Consider the following 25,493-nt stretch of genomic DNA (forward strand, 5'->3'; position numbering starts at 1 on the left):
CATTTATTAAGAATTAACAATATTTCTCCTTTATAGTATAATACTGGACTTTAGTTTTAAGGTAGTCTTAAAATGGCACTACTAGCTTCTTTGCCTTAAGTTTTCATAATACTTTGAGCTCAGAATTTTTTTTCATCCAAGTATCATTCATATGATTACAAACTAAAACTAACTTAAAATGAAAAAAAAAAAAAAAACCAACACCATCCTATGTTCACTTGGTCTCTGACATTTTCCCCAAGGAAAATTTTTTTTTTTTCCAGGGGAAAGCACGAATGCAGTCCCAAGGAAAGTTTCTTAGATACTTCTGGTTGTGCTAATTTATTTTGAAAATTACATTTGTTTAGTCAAATTTACACTTGTAGTCATTGTTGGGTTTCTTAAGGTCATGCTGCTGTTCTCAGTTTCCCAGGTGTTTTGTGTGTCTGCCTTGTGCTATTAATTTTCCTGTGGCCTTGTTTGTCAGATCCACAGAAGCAAATGCAAGTGTTTTTCCTTGCTTCAGAACATGTGCTGTAATCATTACATCTTCTCCTAGTTTAGCAGGTGACATGTACCTTGAAAGGAAACAAATTTAAATATAGTTAACAACAAATAATTTCCTAAAAGGGAAAGTTGTGTGCATCTCTAACAGCCTTCTTATATTACTCCTAAAAACAGTTTAAGAATATCAGCAAGCTTTCTGTCCTATCAAATTTGAATGGCTGGTCCTGGCCCAAGTACCTTCTTACACATTTCTTATTTACATAAGTTTCTTTATGGGACAAGTTACCTTATGGAAAGGAGTTTTTACCTCCCCCCTTAAGTTTCCAACTTCATATTTGGGGCTGATGAAAGATTTTCTCTAGCTTTCAATTTTGTCTGCTTAACTTCTTAGATTATTACTTGCATTCTACCTTAGCCATAATTTTGCCTTCTGTGGTTTCAGTTACCTGGGGTCAGCCTGGTCTTGAAGCAGATGCTTCTCCTGATGTATTGTCAGAAGGTGAATAGTAGCCTGACATTATATTCACTAATGTCATTAATTCATTATATTCATCAATGTCATTGACCTCACTTCATCTTACCATGAAGGCATTTTATCTCACATCATCACAAGAAAAGTGAGCATAGTTCAAGATGTTTGAGAGAGATCACATTCATGTAACTGTTATTACAGTTTGTTATAATTGCTATGTTTTATCATTAATTCTTGTTCATCTCTATGAGTTAAACTTTATCATAGGTATGCACATATAGAAAAAACAGTATATACAGGATTCAGTACTATCCATGGTTTGCGACATTCACGGGGGGGAGGGTCTTGGAACATATCCCCGTGGATAAGGGGGAACCACTGTATCTTGTCATATCAATATTTAGAATTTATTCAACCCCAAATTGACTCTTTAAGAGACACTTCCTAACTACTTGTAATCTTAAATTGTCATTCACTTACTTTTGAAATATCTTCAGTAAATCTATGTCCTAGTTTCTGTTCAAGTGAATTAATTTCTGAAGCTCAGGCAGTTCATTGTCCATTACTATTGGAAACACATACTTTGAAAGGCTAAAACTATGTTTGACTTATTAAAAATTCCTTAGGGTTGTAAAACCAGCAGTAGCTTAGAAGATCATGAAATGTACTGCTAGGCTTGAATATCTCTCTGTTCTTAATACAGGTTCTTAAGGCTAAGCAGAGTCATCAATTGGTCGTATGACTCATCACATGGACTACTACTACAAGATACGGACTAATGAATATACGTAGCAATACCATAAGCAGAACCTTTTCTTTTTGTACATCTTCAAAACGGCATTTGCATCTTGTCCTGTGATTTGCTTATTGCATCCTCTATTTAAGTTAGCCTTATAAAAAAGTAGATTCTTGACAAATCTGATACCTGACATTATTTCCATTGTCATGTTGATTAACATTAGCTTTCTCACCCTAACTCCTGACTGTCCCCCACCAAAATCATTTTTCTGTGTGTAAGTGGAAAAAGCAATTGTCTTGAAACTAAATCTCTGGGTCCTGCACTCTTGACCAGCAACAGCACTAGTTAATGTTGGAATTGGATTTTTTACATTTGGAAACATTTGACCCTGCAGGGATTTTCACAACAGTGAGAGACAGCCTGACACCTGGTGTACAGCTCCCTGATCATATAGTTTAAATCTACAGAACATGTGTATGCAACTGCAGGGAGAGATGCAGGACTGCAAAACTGCACATGTATAGATGCAAGACTGCAAAGTGCACATTTGTGTTTACCTCGCTACAAGATGATGACAATATATATATATGGAGGTTTCTTCAGCTTTGAATTTTATCCAGCCTCTTCTCAATCTGTGCTCAGTGTAACCCTCATAAGACCTTTGTATGAGTGGCACTTTTAAGGATGTTTTTTCACCACCAGTATACATATTAGAAGCTGAAGATTTGCTTTTTGAATGTGAAGATCATTCTCCCTTTACTACTGATTTAGTCTGTACTTAGAAATTAGTTCCTTTAGTTCTAAAATCTAAGGCTATGGAATATTTTAGAGCAAATCTATGGTTGTACTTAAGGATGATCAGCTAGGTTACCTCATGATTTATGTTACAAATGTGTTTGACTCAGTTGTTTGAAATGCGTTATCACATTTAAAAAATGTTATTTGGGGTACAGTTTGGATACATACGATATGCTCATATCGACACTGACTCCAGCCGCTCCCCTTTCTGTGCATAGCAGTGCCATTGTTGATATGTTGTCCACTAAGGTGGCTGTCAGACCACCATGGAGAGTGCCCATTTTATTGATATGCTCTTCTTCTACCTTCATTTCACAAACCACTTTCCCAGGAACAGCAGAGACAAGAGTCACCTATGTGTAAAAAAACAACTTTGAACATTCAGTTGTATTAAAAAAGGCCAAAGAGCCCATCAAAATTTTTCATTGTACTAAATAAACTGAGTCACCCAAAAAAAGTTGACTAGAAATTCAAACAAATTACCAATCTATGATAGAAATAAACACTTACATAAATTATTTTCCAAGAAAAAGGGATATTTAGGGAAAATAGCAGTTTTGCTAGTCTCCACTCCTCTGCAGAAATCAAACATTCCATCTACACTTTTCAGCCCTGTGAACAACCACCTGGCATCTTAAATTATCCTTAGAAATTTTGGGCCAACAAATTCAGCTGGTCCCTGTGATCTGTTGACCCATTACAGGTTTAATTTGGGTGTTACTTAGTTTTTTTGCACAGAGTGAGCTTGAAAAAGACTTTGTAATGAATTATTTATTTTATTTTATTACTTTTAGTTTAGTATCACTAAAGTACAATTACATGAGGAACATTATGTTCACTGGGCTCCCTCCTTCAGCAAGTCCCCCCACCCACAAACCCCATAACACTCACTGTTCATCAGCATAGTAAGATGCTGTAGAGTCACTACTTGTCTTCTCTGTTGCACATCCCTTCCCGTGCCCCCCACGTACTATACATGCTAATAATCGTAAGGCCCCCTTTCTTCTTCCCCGCCCTTATCCCTCCCTTCCCACCCATCCTCCCCAGTCCCTTTCCCTTTGGTAACTGTTAGTCCATTCTTGGGTTCTCTGCTTCTGCTGCTGTTTTGTTCCTTCAGTTTTTGCTTTGTTCTTATACTCCACAGATGAGTGAAATCATTTGGTACTTGTCTTTCTCTGCCTGGCTTACTTCACTGAGCATAATACCCTCTAGCTCCATCCATGTTGTTGCAAATGGTACGATTTGTTTTCTTCTTATGGCTGAATAATATTCCATTGTGTATATGTACCACATCTTCTTTATCCATTCATCTACTGATGGGCATTTAGGTTGCTTCCATTTCTTGGCTATTGTAAATAGTGCTGTGATAAGCATAGGGGTGCATCTGTCTTTTTCAAACTGGGCTGCTGCATTCTTAGGGTAAATTCCTAGAAGTGGAATTCCTGGGTCAAATGGTATTTCTATTTTGAGCTTTTTAAGGAACCTCCATACTGCTTTCCACAATGGTTGAACTAATTTACATTCCCACCAGCAGTGTAGGAGGGTTCCCCTTTCTCCACAACTTCGCCAACATTTGTTGTTGTTTGTCTTTTGGATGGTGGTGATCCTAACTGGTCTGAGGTGATATCTCATTGTGGTTTTAATTTGCATTTCCCTGATGACTAGCGATGTGGAGGATCTTTTCATGTGTCTGTTGGCCATCTGAATTTCTTCTTTGGAGAACTGTCTGTTCAGTTCCTCTGCCCATTTTTTAATTGGATTATTTGTTTTTTGTTTGTTGAGGTGCATGAGCTCTTTATATATTTTAGATGTCAACCCTTTATCGGATCTGTCATTTATGAATATATTCTCCCATACTGCAGGATGCCTTTTTGTTCTATTGATGGTGTCCTTTGCTGTACAGAAGCTTTTCAGCTTGATATAGTCCCACTTGTTCATTTTTGCTTTTGTTTCCCTTGCCTGGGGAGATATGTTCATGAAGATGTCACTCATGTTTATGTCCAAGAGATTTCTGCCTATGTTACTTTCTAAGAGTTTTATGTTTTCATGACTTACATTCAGGTCTTTGAACCATTTTGAATTTACTTTTGTGTATGGGGTTAGACAGTGATCCAGTTTCATTCGCTTATATGTAGCTGTCCAGTTTTGCCAACACCAGCTCTTGAACAGGCTGTCATTTCCCCACTGTATGTCCAAGGCTCCTTTATCATATATTAATTGACCATATATGTTTGGGTTAATGTCTGGAGTCTCTATTCTGTTCCACTGGTCTGTGGTTCTGTTCTTGGGCCAGTACCAAATTGTCTTGATTACTGTGGCTTTGTAGTAGAGCTTGAAGTTGGGGAGTGAGATCCCCCCTACTTTATTCTTCCTTCTCAGGATTGCTTTGGCTATTCGGGGTCTTTGGTGTTTCCATATGAATTTTTGAACTATTTGTTCCAGTTCGCTGAAGAATGCTGTTGGTAATTTGATAGGGATTGCATTGAATCTGTATATTACTTTGGGCAGGATGGCCATTTTGACGATATTAATTCTTCCTAGCCAAGAGCATGGGATGTATTTCCATTTGTTAGTGTCCTCTTTAATTTCTCTTAAGAGTGTCTTGTAGTTTTCATGGTATAGGTCTTTCACTTCCTTGGTTAGGTTTATTCCTAGGTATTTTATTCTTTTTGATGCAATTGTGAATGGAATTGTTTTCCTGATTTCACTTTCTATTAGTTCATTGTTAGTGTATAGGAAAGCCACAGATTTCTGTATATTAATTTTGTATCCTGCAACTTTGCTGAATTCTGATATTAGTTCTAGTAGTTTTGGAGTGAAGTCTTTAGGGTTTTTTGTGTACAATATCATGTGATCTGCAAATAGTGACAGTTTAACTTATTTACCAATCTCAATTCCTTGTAGTTCTTTGTTTTGTCTAATTGCCGTGGCTAGGACCTCCAGTACTATGTTGAATAACAGTGGGGAGAGTGGGCATCCCTGTCTTATTCCTCATCTTAGAGGAAAAGCTTTCGGCATCTCACTGTTCAGTATGATGTTGGCTGTGGGTTTATCATATATGGCCTTTATTATGTTGAGGTACATGCCCTCTATACCCATTTTGTTGAGAGTTTTTATCATGAATGGATGTTGAATTTTGTCAAATGCTTTTCTGCATCTATGGAGATTATCATGTGATTTTTGTCCTTCTTTTTATTGATGTGGTGGATGATGTTGATGGATTTTCGAATGTTGTACCATCCTTGCATCCCTGGGATGAATTCCACTTCGTCATGGTATACGATCCTTTTGATGTATTTTTGAATTTGGTTTGCTAATATTTTTTTGAGTATTTTTGCATCTATGTTCATCAGGGATATTGGTCTGTAATGTAATGAATGATTTTAAACAGTTTAAAAGCCACCTTTGAAACTGGTGTTGGAAAAAATGTGGACAGCTACATGCAAGGGAATGAAAATGGATTGCAAACTCCATACATAAAAGTAAACTCAAAATGAATCAATGACCTGAATATAAGACATAAAACCATAAAACTCTTAGAAAAAAACATAGGCAAAAATCTCTTAAACAAAAGCATGAGCAATTTTTTTCCTGGACACATCTCAGGCAAGGGAAACCAAATAAAAGAACAAGTAGAACTACATCAAACTAAAAAGCTTCTGTATGGCAAAGGACACCATCAGCAGAAAAAAAAAAGGCATCCTACAATAGGGGAGAATACATTCATGTACTATTCATCTGATAAGGGATTAACGTCCAAAATATATAAAGAACGCATTATGCCTCAACACCCAGAAAACAACCCAATTAAAAAATGGGTGGAGGACCTGAACAGACACTTCTGCAAAGAAGAAATACAGATGGCCAACAAGTACACGAAAAGATGCTCCACAACACCACTAATCATCAGGGAAATGCAAATCAAAACCACAATGAGATATCACCCTAACACCAGTTAGGATCACAACTATCCAAAAGACAAGAAACAACAATGCTGGTGAGGATGCGGAGAAATAGGAACTCTCCTACACTTCATACCCTAAGGGGTATTATGTTTAGTACACATGGTGTGGGGGATCACGGGGAGAACAGTGCATCACAGAGAAGGCACATAGTAGATCTCTGGCAACTTGCTGCACTGATGGACAGTGACTGCTTTGGGGTATGGGTGGGGACTTGATAATATGGGTAAATGCAGTAACCAGATTGTTTTTTCATGTGAAACCTTTATAAGAGTGTATATCAATCATACCTTAATAAAAAATTTAAAAAAAAAACAAAAAACAACGATGCCATGAAGGTGGAGAGGGGACAGGAGATGAGAGCCCATGGAAATAAAATGAGTTCATTTAAAATGTAATATATATATATATGCAGCCCTGTGTTTATCACCACATTACTTACAATAGCCAAGATATGGAAGCAACCTAAGTGTCCATCAATAGATGAATGGGTAAAGCCAATGTGGTACATATACACAATGGAATATTATTCTGCTATACAAAAGAAAGCAATCCTGCCATTTGTGACAACATGGCTGGACTACAGGGTATTATGCTAAGTGAAATAAGCCAGGCAGAGAAAGACAAACACCATATGATTTCACTTATATGTAGAATCTACAAACAAAACAAAACAAAATGAACAAAACAGCAGTAGACCCATAGACAGGGAGAAGTGACTGGTGGTTACCATGGGGGAGGGGTTGGGGCAGGTGGGTGTGGAGTGTGACGGGGATAAAAGGGCACAAAAGGACACTAATTCAAATATGGTGGCGTGAGAGGTGAGACACAGGCTTCATCCTAAAACTGCATATAATACCAAAATATAATTAATACAACTAATCCTGAAAGAGCAACAGGAAAGAGGACTGCGCCAGACTGCATATCCTGACCTTATGGAACAGGGTAAAGTACCAAAGCTGTGGCCTGGCATTACCCAAGCCCTTCCCCCACCACAGCTCACTAGCGAGAGGAAGAGAAACAGAGCAGGGAGGGAGTGGAGGCTTGGGACTGCTGAATACCTAACTCTGGAGATCTGCTCTGGGAGCAAAAACCTACATTTCATGGTGCTTTCATGATACTCTCGTGATTAGGGGATTGGAAAGCTAAGACAGGCAGAATTCCTGGAGAGACTGACATCCCAGCTGCTTGTGGAATGCAAGGATCCATATCTGGCTGCTCTGGAACAAAAGAAAGGCGAGCATCTGAGAGACTTCCAAACAAAGAAGCCCTTAGCAAAAGGGCTACTAAAGGGGCAAGGACTACACAGAGCTTACTGCTCAGGAGAAGGGACAGGTGGACAAAATTCTCCAGGTGCACTCTGCCCAGGAGATTGGGAGCTTTCACGATTTCCAGGTGCTCCAGCTCCCTAGCTGGCTACACAGCTCCAAGGACCCCCTCCCTGTGTGATATGCAACCTACTGCACCTTTCTCCCAGCCAGCCCCGTCTAGCTCACAAACCGGCAAACCCTACCCTGGTGTTAGGCCAGCCAGAGGGAAGAACTGTCTACAGCAACAACAAATGCAAAGCATAGAGGCTTATGCCTGTGTGCTCAGTCAGTCCACTGGTTCAGGCACTGGAGACACGCATAGTGGCCGGGAAACAGGAAACAGCTCTTTCCTCCCCCCAGGCAACAATACCACTCCCCTTATAGCCCCGACATTGCTCCAGGGGCTGAGCAGCTCCTGAGAGTACAGTTTCTGGACAGCAGAGAGCACCATATACAAATATGAAACTCCCAAGGAACCTGGTTCAAAGTAAAATTAATATAACTCTTGAGAAAGATGACATGGACCTCATGACTCTTCTGGAAAGGGAGTTCAAAATAAAAATCCTTAACATGCTCATGGAGGTACAGAAAGATATTCAAGAATGCAGGAACGAATTCCAGTAGGAGATCCAATCATTGAAGAGTACAATGGAGGGTATTAAAAGCAGATTAGATATGGTGGAGGAGACGACAAATGCAATAGAAACTAGAGAAGAATACAAAGAAGCTGAGGCAGAGAGAGAAAAAAGGATCTCTAAGAATGAAAGAATATTGAGAGAACTGTGTCACCATTCCAAACGAAACAATATTTGCATTACAGGGGTACCAGAAGAAGAAGAGAGAGAAAAAGGGATAGAAATTGTCACTGAGGAGGTAATTGCTGAAAACTTCCCCTGAGATAGTCTCTCAGGCCTTGGATATCCACAGATCTCCCAACACAAGGGACCCAAGGAGAACAACACCAAGACATATACTAACTATAACTAACTATACTAACTATAACTAACTAACATAACAAATGACAAAGATCAAGGATAAGGACAGACTGCTAAAAGCAGCCAGAGACAGAAATAAGATCACATACAAAGGAAAGCCCATCAGGCTAACATCAGACGTCTCAGCAGAAACCTTACAGGCCAGAAGGGAGTGGCATGATGTATGTAAATGCAATGAAGCAGAAGGGCCTGGAACCAAGATTATTTTATCTGGCAAAATTATCATTTAAATCTCAAGGAGTGATTAAACAACTTCCAGATAAGCAAAAGCTGAGAGATTTACCTCCTACAAACCATGTCTACAGTGTATTTTGGAGGGACTGCTATAGATGGAAGTGTTCCTAAGGTTTAATAGCTGTCACCAAAGGTAATAAAACCACAGTTAAGAAAGTAGAACAGCTAATTTTTACTAAGCAAATGCAAAATTAAATTACCCCGAAGTCAATCAAGGGATAGACAAAGAGTACAGAATATGATACCTAATATATAAAGAATGGACAAGGAAGAAAAAGGAGAAGAAAATGAAAAGAACCTTTAGATTGTGTTTGTAATAGCATATTAAGTGCATTCAGTTAGACTCTTAGATAGTAAAAAATCTAATCCTGAACCTTTGGTAACCAAGAATCTAAAGCCTGCAATGACAATAAGTACCTATCGATAATACTTATCGATAATCACCCTAAATGTAAATGGTCTAAATGCACCAATCAAAAGACATAGAGTCACTGAAAGGATAAAAAAACAAGACACATCTATATGCTGCCTACAAGAGACTCATTTTAAACCCAAAGACATACAAGGACTAAAAGTGAAGGGATGGAAAAAGATATTTCATGCAACTAATAGGGAGAAAAAAGCAGGAGTCACAGTACTTGTATCAGACAAAATAGACTTCAAAACAAAGAAAGTAACAAGAGACAAAGAAGGACATTACATAATGATAAAAGAATCAATCCAACAAGAAGATACAACCATTATAAATATCTATGCGCCCAACAGAGGATCACCTACATATGGGAAACAAATACTAAGTGAATTAAAAGGGGAAATAGAATGCAATGCATTCATTCTAGGAGACTTCAACACTCCACTCACTCCAAAGGACAGATCAACCAGACAGAAAATAAGTAAGGACACAGAAGCACTGAACAACATTAGAAAAGATGGACCTAACAGACATCTACAGAACTATACACCCAAAAGCAGCAGAATACAGATTCTTCTCAAGTACACATGGAACATTTTCAAGAATAGATCATATACTAGGCCACAAAAAGAGCCTCAGTAAATTCAAAAAGATAGAAATTTTACCAACCAGTTTCTCAGAACACAAACGTATGAACCTAAAAATAAATTATGCAAAGAAAATGAAAAATCCCACAAACACATGGAGGCTTCACAACATGCTCCTAAATAACCAATGGATCCATGACCAAATGAAAACAGCGATCAAGCAATATATGGAGACAAATGACAATAATTCCATACCACAAATTCTGTGGGATGCAGCGAAGGCCATGCTACGAGGAAAGTATATTGCAATACAGGCCTACCTCAGGAAAGAAGAACAATCCCATATAAGCAGTCTAAATTCACAATTAATGAAACTAGAAAAAGAACAAATGAAGCTCAAAGTCAGTAGGAGGAGGGACATAATAACAATTAGAGCAGAAATAAATAAAATCAAGGCGAATAAAACAATAGAATGAATTGATGAAAGAGCTGGTTCTTCGAGAAAATAAATAAAATCGATAAACCCCTAGCCAGACTCATCAAGAAAAAAAGAGAGTCTACACACATAAACAGAATCAGAAATGAGAATGGAAAAATCCCTATGGACACCACAGAAATACAAAGAATTATGAGAAAACACTATGAAAAATTATAAGCCAACAGAGTGGATAACCTAGAAGAAATGGATAACTTTCTAGAAAAATACAAACTTCCAAGGCCAACCGAGGAAGAAACAGAAAATCTGAACAGACCAATTACCAGGAACAAAATTGAACTGGTAATCAAAAAATTATCTAAGAATAAAAGGCCTGGACCAGATGGCTTCACCGCTGAATTTTATCAAACATTTAGTGAAGACCTACTTAATACCCATCCTTCTTAAAGTTTTCCAAAGAGTAAAACAAGAGCAAATACTTACAAACTCATTCTATGAGGCCACCATCACTCTAATACCAGAACCAGGCAAAGACACCACAAAAAAAGAGAATTACAGACCAATAGCCCTGATGAACATAGATGCAAAAATATTCAACAAAATATTAGCAAACCGAATTCAAGAATACATAAAAAAAATCATCCATCATGATCAAGTAGGATTTATTCCAGGGATACAAGAATGGTACAACATTCAAAAATCCATCAACACCATCCACCACATCAACAAAAAGAAGGACAAAAACCACATGAGATCATCTCCATACATGCTGAAAAAGCATTTGACAAAATTTAACATCCATTCATGATAAAAACTCTCAACAAAATGGGTATAAAGGGCAAATACTTCAACATAATAAAGGCTGTATATGATAAACCCACAGCCAACATTATACTTAACAGCGAGAAGCTGAAAGCATTTCCTTTAAGATTGGTAACAAGACAAGGATGCCCACTCTCCCCACATCTATCAAAATTATACTGTAGGTCCTAGCCATGGCAATCAGACAACACAAAGAAATAAAAGGCATCCAGATTGGCAAGGAAGAAGTTAAAGTGTTCCTGTTTGCAGATGACATGATATTGTACATAAAAAACCCTAAAGAATCCACTCCAAAACTACTAGATCTAATATCTGAATGGAGCAAAGTTGCAGGTTACAAAATTAATACACAGAAATCTGTGGCATTCCTATACACTAACAATGAACTAGCAGAGAAATATCAGGAAAACAATTACATTCACCATTGCATAAAAAGGAATTAAATATTTAGGAATAAACTTAACCAAGGAAGTGAAAGACCTATACTCTGAAAACTAAAAGAAACTCATGAGAGGGGGAAGGAGCCAAGATGGCAGTGTTGAGTAGGACAGCGGAAATCTCCTCCCAAAAACATATTATATATTTTTGAAAATACAACAAATACAACTATTCCTAAAAGAGAGACCAGAAGATACAGTACAACTACCAGGCTACATCTACACTTGAGAGAACTCAGCGCCTCGCGAAGGGGGTAAGATACAAGCCGTGGCCCAGTGGGACCTGAGTGACACCCCCACTTCAGCTCCCAGCGGGAGGAAAGGAGTCAGAGTGGGGAGGGAGAGGGAGCCCAGAATTGCTAAATGCCCAGCCCTAGCCATCCGCACTGGGAGCGCAGACACACAGTGCTGGGGGGCGGGGGCGCCTGGATACTAGGGAAATGGAACAGTAAAACTTGCGAGCGGGTCCCCGCAGCCGGCGCCTCTGGAACAAAAGAAAAGCGAGTGCTTTCTGAACGTCTTCAAGGGACAGGGGCCTCACAGCTGGCAGAAGTATCCCGGAGCACTCAGCCTAGCAGTTGGGAATCCCGGGGAACTCCGGGCACTCTAACCCCTTGGGCGGCAGCGCAGCCCCAAGGCCCCTCACGGCGATAAACAGCCTCCTGCCCATTCCCACTCTGGCCTGGCGGCCCCACCATAGCAACAGAGCTGCCTGAGGCCGGCCACGCCCACAGCAGCCACACACGGAGCCTCCTCCACAGCGGCCGGGCAAGACTCAGAGGCCCCGTCTGTGCGCAGCTGCCCAGCACAAGCCGCTAGGGGTCGCCGTTCTCCCAGGAGAGGAGGGACACAAACCAGCAAGAAGGGACGTTCTCCCAGCTGACACGTGCGCCAGCTCCACACAACTACCTCGATCGCCATGAAAAGACAGAAGAATTTGATACAGATCAGATTAACCCAGACAGTCTCCCCTGAAAAGGAATCTGGGAAGACAGACCTAACCAATCTTCCCGAAAAAGAATTTAAAATTAAGGTCATAACCATGCTGATTGACTTGCAGAGAAATATGCAAGAGCTAAGGAGGGAGAACACAGAAATAAAACAATCTCTGGAAGGATTTAAAAGCAGGATGGATGAGATGCAAGAGGCCATTGATTGATTAGAAACCAGAGAACAGGAACGCATAGAAGCTGATGCAGAGAGAGATAAAATGATCTCCAGGAATGAAAGAATATTAAGAGAACTGTGTGACCAATAGAAACGGAACAATATCCACAATATAGGGGTACCAGAAGAAGAAGAGAGAGAGAAAAGGGGATAGAAAGTGTATTTGAAGAAATAATTGCTGAAAACTTCCCCAAACTGTGGGAGGAAATAGCCTCTCAGACCACGGAAGCACACAGAACTCCCAACACAAGGGACCCAAGGAGGACAACACCAAGACACATAATAATTAAAATGGCAAAGATCAAAGACAAGGACAGAGTATTAAAGGCAGCCTGAGAGAGAAAAAAGGTCACCTACAAAGGAAAACCCATCAGGTTATCATCAGACCAGAAGATACAGTAACCTTACAGGCCAGAAGAGAATGGCATGATATATTTAATGCAATGAAACAGAAAGGCCTTGAACCAAGGATACTGTATCCAGCACAATTATCATTTAAATAAGAAGGAGGGATTAAACGATTCCCAGACAAGCAAAAGTTGAGGGAATTTGCCTCCCACAAACCACCTCTACAGGGCATTTTAGAGGGACTGCTCTAGATGGAGGCACTCCTAAGGCTAAACAGATGTCACCAGAGAAAATAAAATCACAGCAAAGAAAGCGGAACAATCAAAGACTAACTAAAGGCAAAAAATAAAATCAAAAGCAGTCAAAGGAAACACAAAAGAGCACACACAGACAAAAAACACCTAACATACAAAGAATGGAGGAGGAGGAATAAGAAGGGAGAGAAATAAAGAATCATCAGACTGTGTTTATAATAGCTCAATAAGTGAGTTATGTTAGGCAGTAAGATAGTAAAGAAGCTACCCTTGAACCTTTGGTAACCAAGAACCTAAAGCCTGCAATGGCAGTAAGTACATATATTTCAATAATCACCCAAATGTAAATGGACTGAAAGCAACAATCAAAAGACACAGAGTAATAAAATGGATAAAAAAGCAAGACCCATCTATATGCTGCTTACAAGAGACTCACATCAAACCCCAAAACATGCACAGACTAAAAGTCAAGGGATGGAAAAAGATATTTCACGCAAACAACAAGGAGAAAAAAGCAGGTGTTGCACTACTAGTATCGGACAAAATAGACTTCAAAACAAAGAAAGTCACAAGAGATAAAGAAGGACATTATATAATGATAAAGGGGTCAATCCAACAAGAGGATATAACCATTATAAATATATATGCACCCAATACAGGAGCACAAACATATGTGAAACAAACACTAACAGAATTAAAGGAGGAAATAGAATGCAATGCATTTATTTTAGGAGACTTCAACACAGCACTCACTCCAAAGGACAGATCCACCAGACAGAAAATAAGTAAGGACACAGAGGCACTGAACAACACACTAGAACAGATGGACCTAAGAGACATCTACAGAACTCTACACCCAAAAGCAGCAGGATACACATTCTTCTCAAGTGCACATGAACATTCTCCAAAATAGACCACATACTAGGCCCCAAAAAGAGCCTCAGTAAATTCCAAAACATTAAAATTCTACCAACCAAGTTCTCAGACCACAAAGGTATAAAACTAGAAATAAATTGTACAAAGAAAGCAAAAAGGCTCACAAACACATGGAGGCTTAACAACATGCTCCTAAATAATCAATGGACCAATGATCAAATCAGAGATCAAGCAATATATGGAAACAAATGACAACAACAACACAAAGCCCCATCCCAAATGAATAGTCTAATGTCACAATTATCGAAATTGGAAAAAGAAGAACATATGAGGCCTAAAGTCAGCAGAAGGAGGAACATAATAAAGATCAGAGAAGAAATAAAGTTGAGAAGAATAAAACAATAGAAAATATCAATGAAACCAAGAGCTGTTTCTTTGAGAAAATAAACAAAATAGATAAGCCCTTAGCCAGAATTATAAAAAGAAAAAGAGAATCTACCCACACCAACAGAATCAGAAATGAGAAAGGAAAAATCACAATGGACCCCACAGAAACACAAAGAATTATTAGAGAATACTATGAAAACCTATATGCTAACAAGCTGGAAAACCTAGAAGAAATGGACAACTTCCTAGAAAAATATAACCTTCCAAGACTGACCAAGGAAGAAACAGAAAATCTAAACAGACCAATTACCAGCAAAGAAATTGAATTGGTAATTTAAAAAACTACCCAAGAGCAAAACCCCTGGGCCAGATGGATTTACCGCAGAGTTTTATCAGACATATAGAGAAGACAAAATACCCATTCTCCTTAAAATTTTCCAATAAATAGAAGAAGAGTGAATACTTCCAGACTCATTCTATGAAGCCAGCATCACCCTAATATCAAAACCAGGCAAAGACCCCACCAAAAAAGGAAATTACAGACCAATATCCCTGATGAACATAGATGCAAAAATACTCAACAAAATATTAGCAAAACGAACTCAAAATACATCAAGAGGATCATACACCATGATCAAGTGGGATTCATCTCAGGGATGCAAGGATGGTACAACATTTGAAAATACATCAACATCATCCACCCCATAAACAAAAAGAAGGACAAAAATCACATGATCATCTCCATAGACACTGAAAAAGCATTCGACAAAGTTCAACATCCATTCATGATAAAAACTCTCAGCAAAATGGGTACAGAGGGCAAGTACCTCAACATAATAAAGGCCATATATGATAAACCCACAGCCAACATCATACTGAACAGCGAGAAGCTGAAAGCACTTCCTCTGAGATCGGGAACAAGACAGGGATGCCCACTCTCCCCACTGTCATTCAACATAGTACTGGAGGTCCTAGCCATGGCAATTAGACAAAACAAAGAAATACAAGGAATCCAGATCAGTAAAGAAGAAGTCAAACTGTCACTATTTGCAGATGACATGATATTGTACATAAAAAACCCTAAAGACTCCACTCCAAAACTACTAGAACTGATATTGGAATACAGCAAAGTTGCAGGATACAAAATTAATACACAGAAATCTGAGGCTTTCCTATACACTAACAAAGAACTAATACAAAGAGAAACCAGGAAAACAATTCCATTCACAATTGCATCAAAATGAATAAAATACCTAGAAATAAACCTAATCAAGGAAGTGAAAGACCTATATATACCCGAAAACTACAAGACACTCTTAAGAGAAATTAAAGAGGACACTAACAAATGGAAACTCATCCCATGCTCCTAGCTAGGAAGAATTAATATCGTCAAAATGGCCATCCTGCCTAAAGCAATCTACAGATTCAATGCAACCCCTATCAAATTACCAACAGCATTCTTCAGTGAACTGGAACAAATAGTTCAAAAATTCATATGGAACCACCAAAGACCCTGAATAGCCAAAGAAATTCTGAGAAGGAAGAATAAAGTGGGGGGGATCTCACTCCCCAACTTCTAGCTCTACTACAAAGCCACAGTAATCAAGACAATTTGGTACTGGCACAAGAACAGACTCACAGACCAGTGGAACAGAATAGAGACCCCAAACATTAACCCAGACATATATGGTCAATTAATATATGATAAAGGAGCCATGGACATACAATGGGGAAATGACAGCCTGTTCAAGAGCTGGTGTTGGCAAAACTGGACAGCTACATGTAAGAGAACGAAACTGGATCACTGTCTAACCCCATACACTAAAGTAAACTTGAAATGGATTAAAGACTTGAATAAAACTCTTGGAAGACAACATAGGCAAACATCTCCTGAATATAAGCATGAGCAACTTCTTCCTGAACACATCTCCTCAAGAAAGGGAAACAAAAGCAAAAATGAACTCATGGGACTACATCAAATGAAAAAGTTTCTGTATGGCAAAGAACACCATCAACAGAACAAAAAGGCATCCTACAGTATGGGAAAATATATTTGTAAATGACATATCTGAGAAGGGGTTAACATCCAAAATATATAAAGAACTTACAAGCCTCAACACCCAAAAAGCAAATAACCCAATCAACAAATGGCAGAGGATATGAAGAGACAGTTCTCCAATGAAGAAATTCAGGTGGCCAACAGATACATGAAAAGATGCTCCACATCACTAATCATCAGGGAAATGCAAATTAAAACCACAATGAGGTATCACCTCACACCAGTAAGGATGGCCAGCATCGAAAAGACTAAGAACAAATGCTGGCGAGGATGCAAAGAAAGGGGAACCCTCCTACACTGCTGGTGGGAATGTAAGCTAGTTCAACCATTGTGGGAAGCAATATGGAGGTCCCTCAATAAACTAAAAATAGAAATACCCTTTGACCCGGGAATCCGACTCCTTGGAATTTACCCAAAGAATACAACTTCTCAGATTCAAAAAGACATATTCACCCCTATGTTTATTGCAGCACTTTTTACAATAGCCAAGATATGGTAGCAACCTAAGTGTCCATCAGTAGATGAATGGATGAAGAAGATGTGGTACATATACACAATGGAATACTATTCAGCCATAAGAAACAAATCATACCATTTGCAACAACATGGATGGAGCTGGAGGACATTATGCTCAGTCAAATAAGCCAGGGGGAGAAAGACACATGCCAAATGATTTCCCTCACTTGTGGAGTATAACAATGAAGCAAAACTGAAGGAACAAAATAACAGCAGATTCAGAGACTCCAAGAAGGAACTAGTGGTTACCAAAGGGGAGGGGTGTGGGAGGGTGGGTGGGGAGGGAGGGAGAAGGGGACTGAGGGGTGTTATGTTTAGTACACATGGTGTGGGGGATCACGGGGAGAACAGTGTAGCCCAGAGAAGGCACATAGTGGATCTGTGGCATCTTGCTGCACTGATGGACAGTGACTGCATTGGCGTGTCGGTGGGGACTTGATAATATGGGTGAATGTAGTAACCACATTGTTTTTTCATGTGAAACCTTCATAAGAGTGTATATCAATAATACCTTAATTAAAATTTTTTTAAAAAAAGCTTAAAAAAGGGGGCACAAAAATCCTCAATCATATAAGAATAAATTGGTCATGGGGATAGTACAACAGCATGGAGAATATAGCCAATGATTCTGTAACATCTATGTTGACAGTAACTGCACTAGTTGTGTTGAGGATTTAATAATATGGGTAACTTTTGAACCACTGTGTTGTATATTTGAAACCAATATAATATTGTATATCAACAATACTTCAATAACAAAAAATTGAAAACAAAAACAAAAAACCAGATTGGAAGAAATCTAGGAATTCAATGAGTTACTAGAATTAATAAGCTTATACTATTAACATATTTTAATATAAAATAAAGCTTAACAATAGAATCCAGCAAAGTTATATTGTTGCTTTTAGGGTCCTGCCCCATTTATAGCATAATGAAAAAGAGTTACATGAAAGATAAAATGTGGATCAATTAACTTAAAATTGTATACCAAACATCTTTAAAAAGGAAACTTACAGAAAAATAGTAAAAACATGTCTCTTATACCTTACTTAAATTACTAGGAAAAAACATCATAGCAAAATATTTAGAAGTTGGAACTGAGCTGTGAATTGTACTGTGCTGTATCCAGCAACAGTAATTTTCACCATTACTAGAGTTGTTCAGGAAGAATATGGATGAATACTTAGGCATGTGTTGTATTTAGGGGTGGAGGGGATGTCTCATACATTAAATGGTTAGGTTCTAGCTAGATAACTATCATTTACTGAGCAAGCACTGGGCTAAACATTTTACCTATACTATATAATAAGGAAAGGATTATTTTCATTTTGCAGGTAAATAAGTCATGTCTAGTTATTTATTCTCACAGTCACCCAGGATGTGACAGAAGTGAGATTTATATCTTGGTCTGTCTACTTTAAAGTTTCCCTAGTTCCTACCTATAAAGTCTCTTGATATACAGTGGCCTTTATGGCTCCCAATAAGGAAGGTATTTTAGAATTTTACAAACCACAACTTTAGTGATTTTGCAGTTGTTTATCCCCTGAAAGGCCCTGAGGTAAAACATAAACAGAACCACACAGTATAAACCATCCTGAACAAAATTATGTCATGTTCTACCTAACAGGTAAAACAATGGAAAAATAAATGTTAAAACAGGGTCATTTACTTATACAATAAATGATCTAGCCACAAGATGTCCTCATAAATTAATAACACATACCAAGCAGGACCAAGGTGTAAACTCACCTTCTTTGGATATGTAAAGGTATGTAAAGGCGCATGCCAAGCACTGGCAATGTAAAGATCAATGAGACCCGACCCCTGCTCTTAAGGGGTTCACAGTCTAAAGGAAGAGACAAATACACAAACTGCTGCAGTGGAGGTGATTACCGCAGACAGGATGGTTGCATAATAAAGGATATGTTTCCAGAGAAGGACATTCGAATCTTCGAAGGACAGACGGGTTAGTCAAGGGAAGATGAGGGAAAAAGCCAGGCAGTTCAGGAAACAGAACTAAATATGAAAGCCTCAGAGACACCAAAGATAGGTTAGTGTAATTTTAAGGCACTGTGTGCTTAGTAGAGGTCAGTTCTTAAAGTTCCATTTGATTATCTAACTTCAGCTAGGATGACAAAAGGTAAAATAAATGTCAACTGGATTTTCTACTAAGTAAGTTTTTATTTTTCCCAACTTGAAAGGCCAAAGGTCATACTAATATACAAAGATTAGTTTAAAATGTACATTGGAATAGAGAGAATTTTGTACCAGTCAGCCTGACAGGGCAAGAGAAATGATTTTATGTGCTGCCAATTCTTATCTTCCTAAGTAAATTAAGGAATTAAGCCAATGTAAGATAATGATAAAGGAATGTCCTACTCAACTTTCCAGAGCTAATAGTCTTGTGGGGAAGAGGCCAATGGAGAACTAAACTCTTTGATGAAGAATGTGGGTAGGGGGTGAATACTGCTAAAAATATATATATATATATATATATCAGTCTCAGTCAAGACATGGGCTATAGGGTACACACTTGTTTATTCAGTCAACTATGCCTGTGTGAGACACCATGCTCAGCAACTTTACATGTCTCAATCCTCACAAATCTCTTAAGTGGATACTCTTATCATCTCCATTTGACTCAGAGGGCTCAGGTTTAACCACTATGCAAAATCACCTTCCCTCACATTTCATCTGGACTGCTGCAGACAACTAGCTCTGATTCATTAGGTGTCTTGTGGGAAGACGGGCATGTAGCCTTTTATGATGTCACGGGATCAGAAACATACCTGCCATGGTCCCAGTAATATGGAGAATTGCCCAGAGAAGTTCCATTCCCAGAACCCTGCAGGTTAGACAACTGCAGTAGGTTAAAGAACCTTTCTGGCTCAGCTCAGCCTGATACGATGGGCTCCTCAGTTTACCCTAAATATTATATATGAGCACAAACATATATAATCATGTCCCTTTTCTGTATAGCCTGCAATGTACTGCTCTTCCTGTACCTCATGCATTCACTTAAGCTTATGACTCATGGTGTCACAGCACCTTCCTCCCTCACGCTAAACATTCAAGTCAAATTCCATTACAGATAAACATACTTCAAGTGACAAATACATACAGCCTTGGCTTTCCTCAACTTTTCAATATACAGTGAGAAGGGATGCCCAATAACAGCAATGAAGGAGATGGCCCCAAAGAGAAAGTCTATCCAGAACCCAGAATCTTTCTTAGATCGTGACCTTCCAGATAATTCTCTTTAAAAAACTACCAGTCACTGGGACTCCTGCTGATTGCTGTGCAGCTCATCACACTGCCTCTGATAACGGATAAAGAAATTTGTCTCTGGCTTGGTAAGAGTGTTTGTGACGGGCCTAAAGGAATGTGACACATGACATAAGAAAATCTGTGTGTTTACAAAAATGAGAGTCAAGAAAGGAGACTGCATATAAAAACCACACAACTGCACAAAAGCACAAAGGAAAGAAAATATAAGTGGATAATTTAAAAACTATTTGTGAAAGAGGCTGTTTTTGAGCATTTTGCCCTGATGATGGAAATTGCTGATATCATATATGAAATAGTGCAGATACCAAAGGAAGTGTGTCTGAAGACAACATATAAATGCACTTTCATAAAAGCAGGAAAGGAGGTAAAAAAGATAAAGAAGAAAGGTAGCAGCGTTGGGGTGACAATGGCAAAGAAGATGCAAATTATGTCTTGAGCCCATAAAAGGGCATATGCTATATAACAATGTGGTTCAACCATGATACTGTTTGAGTAGAGCATTTTGGTTGTATAATAAACGTGTGTTTGGGCAGTTTAATTACACAGGTGGTTGTAGATCAATGGTTAAGAGCACCAGCTCTGGAGCCAGTTACACAAGATCCTTCCCTGAGGTTTCCCCATTTGTAAAGTAGAGATAACAGCACTGCCCTCACAATACCAAGTGCCACTTGCACATCTTCATCTCATTTTCAAGAGGATGACTCTACACCATTTTATCTTGCTTTTTAACTCTGCTCCCTTACTTCTTTGCATGTTGGATTCAACATGGTATTTCCAGATCCTAGCACAGTGCCTGTCACTTGAGATCCCAAGGTAGTTCCTCCACTAGTACTATTGTGGAGGAAAAAGTTCCATTGGCAAATATCTAAATGTGATAAAGTGAAACATATTTACTTATTGCAGAACTAGTTAAAAGTTTTAATATATAAAATGGATACATGTCCACTTATATGAGGTACCTAGCATAGTCAAACTCAGAGGGAGACAGTAGATAGTAGTTGCCAGGACTGGAGGAAAAGGGGAACGAAGGGTTAGTGTTTAATGAGTAATAGGTTCCAGTTTTGCAAGATGTAAAAATATCTGGAGACGGATGGTGGAGATGGTTGCACAAAAATGTGAATGCAATTAATGCTTAAGAATTGTATACTTTAAAGTGGTTAAGATGGTGAATTTTATGTTATCCCCCACATTTTATTAAAAAGGGGGATATAACATCGATGCTTATTAAACTTATGTATTCATGGGACTCTTTTCTCAGGGCACATCTGATGGGATTGTTCTTGGAACCCACTTTTCTCCTGGCCTAGATGATAAACTCCTACAGGGCAAGGAATTGTAATTGCTATTTATTTATAATCCCACAGTTCTTCATTTGCTGATGGATTTAAAAGTGATTTTACAGCAAGAGAAGGACATCTGAGTGTTAGTTTTTCTGTATCAGTGTTTTATAAAAGATAGGCTTTGTGGATATTTGTAAACAATAACAAACCAGAGGTTTTAAAAAGAGAACTAGCGAAATAAAGAAGTTTTAATGTAATATCTCATGTACTGCATTGACACCTATCCCAGGAATGATTGGGAAGTGCCTTCTTCAACAAATCATTTTCAGAAGAATAGTAAGTTCACCATGATTTGCTCGCTTCTTTATACTGGGACATGTAGCCAAAAAAACAAAACTCCCATTGTAATATTATCAGCCAAATTTCCAAGGTTTATTCTATCTATTCACTGACTTAAAAAAAAAATCATTAAAAGAATCAGAGGATAAAATCCACTTTCTTATACAACCAAGAAGAAAATGCAGCTCTGTTTTGGTGAGGCAGTTCTCTCTCTCAGGGTATTTAGTCAGCCAGTAAAGGCCACTGTGGGAGTGGGTAATGGGGCAGACTTGAAGTAACAGCACTATATATCTCATCTGCTTCATATACTCAGAAACAATATCCCTTCTCATCTTTGCAAAAGCAAAGTAGTAAGAACACAGGTATATCTGAGAGACCATATACATCCTTAATCCAATTTAGTTTTAACAATATTCTTGCATTTAAAGAAAAGACTTCTTGCCTTGAAACATCTCTGGTGTCTTATTTAAATAATCAGAGGGACAACTATTTCACAAACTAATTTTGTCAGTCAAGGTCCCATGAGGCAACAAAAAGCACACTAGTTAATTTTAACAAAGAGACTTTAATATATATAACTGTTGACCAGATATTTAGAGAAAGACCTCTGTTTCATACCAAGACAAGTAGAAGTCCTATGACCCGAACAACCAATTCAAAGTTCAGTGCAAAGACACAGTTTACATGTAGAAAGAATAAGAGAGTAGAAATTTATATAGCTTTAGCCCAGGACAAAGTAAATGATTAAAAGGATGGTTCTACGTCAAGCTTTCTCAACCTCAGCACTGCTGACATCTGGACTGGATGATTCTATGTGGTGGGATATTTAGCAGCATCCCTTGCCTCTACCTGATAAATGCCAGTAGTGCCCCCTCCACTTCACTCTAGTTGTGATGATCAAAAAATGCCTCCAGACATTGCCAAATGTCCCATGGGGTGCAAAACCACCCCCATTTGAGAACCACTGGTTTAGGTCATGTTACCTTAAAATACAGTAAAAGGAATCATGCTCCCAACTATATTAATGGATCACTCTGCATAAATGAATACATTAGCCAGAGCAACTCTGCCCACATGAAACATAACCACAGAACCTATTTTAAATCAAATTAACAAACACAGAGCATCTATTACGGTATTGACTTGTGCAGTTAACATGGTAGCCACCCAACTACATGTTGGTATTAAGCACCTGAGACATGGCTAGGATGAATTGAAATGTGCTGTTAAGTGTAAAATTCACACTTTCAAAGTGTGATTTCAAAGATTAAGCACATATTTTTTTGTACTGATTACATGGTAAAATAATATTTTGGATATAATGTTACTTAAGACATATTACTAAAATTAATTTCACCTATATCTTTTTATTTTAAAAGTGGCTATTATAAAATTTATAATTATTCATGTAGCCTTCATTTGTAGCTTGTATTGGATAATGCTGATCTATACACAGGGTGTACTACTGTGCAACTTTACTGCACCTTCTGAGAAACTCCATACATCGGTTTAACAGGCATATCTTCTTGGAAGGCAAGTTACCATAAATGCTGACTCAGGCATGCATGTAGTTTATAATTGTTCCAGTGTTTGTTCAAAGAATGAGGATTTAATTAGACACTCAAGGGCAAATCTAACACCTGGCAAGTTTATCATAAGAAAACACACCTATAAGGTTATCGAAAGCTTAACAATGAAAATGGCTACAGATTTTTTAAGGAATTCAAACTTCCCCTTAGACCAATACTTCCTTTTTTGCATAATTTATGTTCAAAAAGTTACTGTTAAATAGTAGTGTGTCCTTGATTTTACAGTATTTGCAATTTGAAAACATTAAGTACATTTGTATAAGTATTATTTACTGTTTTTACAAAAGCCCTGAGAGATAATTAGAGACAGTTATTTACATGTTGAAATACAGCCCACATGTGTTCCAGCAGAGACTTTGGTTCTACATTCTTCCTACAAACAACTGCAGTTGCTAGTATTTAAACTCTGCTTTCAAATTATTTCCAAATTTCCTAATACTCTATTATAGTCAGAAGGAAAACAGGCATGCACACATTAGAACATTGAGAAAAAATGCGAACAGTTCTTAGTTGTTAAATGTCTTCAAACCTGGCATAAAGGAGGGCTTCGTTATTCATGCTTATTTATAAATTCTTATGTACATGATGTCCTTCTACAAAGACCGAAAACTAGGAATCTAGGCTAGTTTGTTCAAGTGTAAATGGGCAGCAGCTTTGCCCACCTAACTCTGTAGCACCACTCTAGCTTTCTTACCTTATAGCAATTACTTTTCTAATTTCCAGGGCGCTGCAGGCACTCGTTTGTTGAACGGTGAGCTAACTCTAAAAGTCCTCTCTAGATCTAGAACCCAGCAATTCTATCTCTAGGAGTGATAACCATACAGCAAGTCCCCAACATATGACGGTTCGACTTAACGATTATTTTACTTTAAGATGGTACAAAAGCGGTACACATTCTGTAAAAACCGTACTTTGAATTTTGATCTTTTCCTAGGCTAGAGATATGCCCTAGATATTCTCAAGATGCAGTAAGTCACACATCCCACCCAGTCAGCCAGGCCCTCACAAGGGTAAACACATCTGATACACTTACAACCATCCTGTTTTTCGTATTTGGCACAATATTTAATAATTACGTGAAATATTCAACACTTTATTGTAAGATAGGCTTTGTGTTAAATAATCTTGCCCAAATGTAGGTTAATGTACGTGTTCTGGCCATGTTTAAGGTAGGCTGGGCTAAACTTAATGTTCAGTAGGTTATGTGTATCATTTTCAACTTCCAAGAGGTTTATCCCGCGGTAATTCCATGTTAACTTAAAAAAGATCTGTACTTATTTACGTATATTTAGATGAGAGTCTATGCACTTCACCTAGCACATAAAGTCGTAATCATAATTACTAAGGCGAATTTTTCAAGGGCGCAGAAGAACTGAATCTACCTAGAGATATTTATTCAGCGCTCACCGCGCACCCAGCTCGGTGCTTTCTTTCCCTTCATTACAAGCCGCGGCTTCGCCTTTAATACCTTTTGCAAAACTCTATCAAAAGAGCCAACACTGCTTAAAGCCTTCATCACTTCCCGCAGATTCTGTGTCAAGCAGCTCATCGTGGACCGTTCCCCGGCAAGAACAAACGCTGGAAAAGCGGGGAGCCCAGTAATTCGCAAAAGTACAAGGGCACTGAGGGCGAAGGCCAGCTGTGTGCTCGACCTATGGCGTCGCACGCACCCGCCGCCACGGTCCGCCGGGGCTACGCGC

General features: G+C 38.4%; 1 protein-coding gene across 1 annotated transcript; it reads right to left on the reverse strand.

Annotated features, from left to right (window-relative positions):
• Positions 1 to 302: 302 nt before the first annotated feature.
• Positions 303 to 25,460, reverse strand: ACOT13 (acyl-CoA thioesterase 13). The gene is made up of 3 exons (XM_036911667.2): positions 25,262 to 25,460; positions 2,664 to 2,848; positions 303 to 557 (listed from the first exon to the last, which is right to left on the reverse strand). The coding sequence occupies exons 1-3, from the start codon at positions 25,340 to 25,342 to the stop codon at positions 401 to 403; spliced, it is 423 nt and encodes a 140-aa protein (XP_036767562.1). The 5' UTR covers positions 25,343 to 25,460; the 3' UTR covers positions 303 to 400.
• Positions 25,461 to 25,493: the final 33 nt, after the last annotated feature.

This window comes from Manis pentadactyla, chromosome 16 (assembly GCF_030020395.1).
Source record: "Manis pentadactyla isolate mManPen7 chromosome 16, mManPen7.hap1, whole genome shotgun sequence".
Taxonomy (NCBI): domain Eukaryota; kingdom Metazoa; phylum Chordata; class Mammalia; order Pholidota; family Manidae; genus Manis; species Manis pentadactyla.

Bases quoted from the DNA above. Each gene is read 5' to 3' on its own strand.
- ACOT13 (XM_036911667.2), bottom strand. From the start codon at position 25,342: ATGAGCTGCTTGACACAGAATCTGCGGGAAGTGATGAAGGCTTTAAGC. The intron at 2,849-25,261 runs GTATTAAAGGCG...TTTTACACATAG, and splicing joins TTGATAGAGTTTTGCAAAAG to GTGACTCTTGTCTCTGCTGT. The intron at 558-2,663 runs GTATGTATCCAA...TTTCCTTTCAAG, and splicing joins AGTGTCGATATGAGCATATC to GTACATGTCACCTGCTAAAC.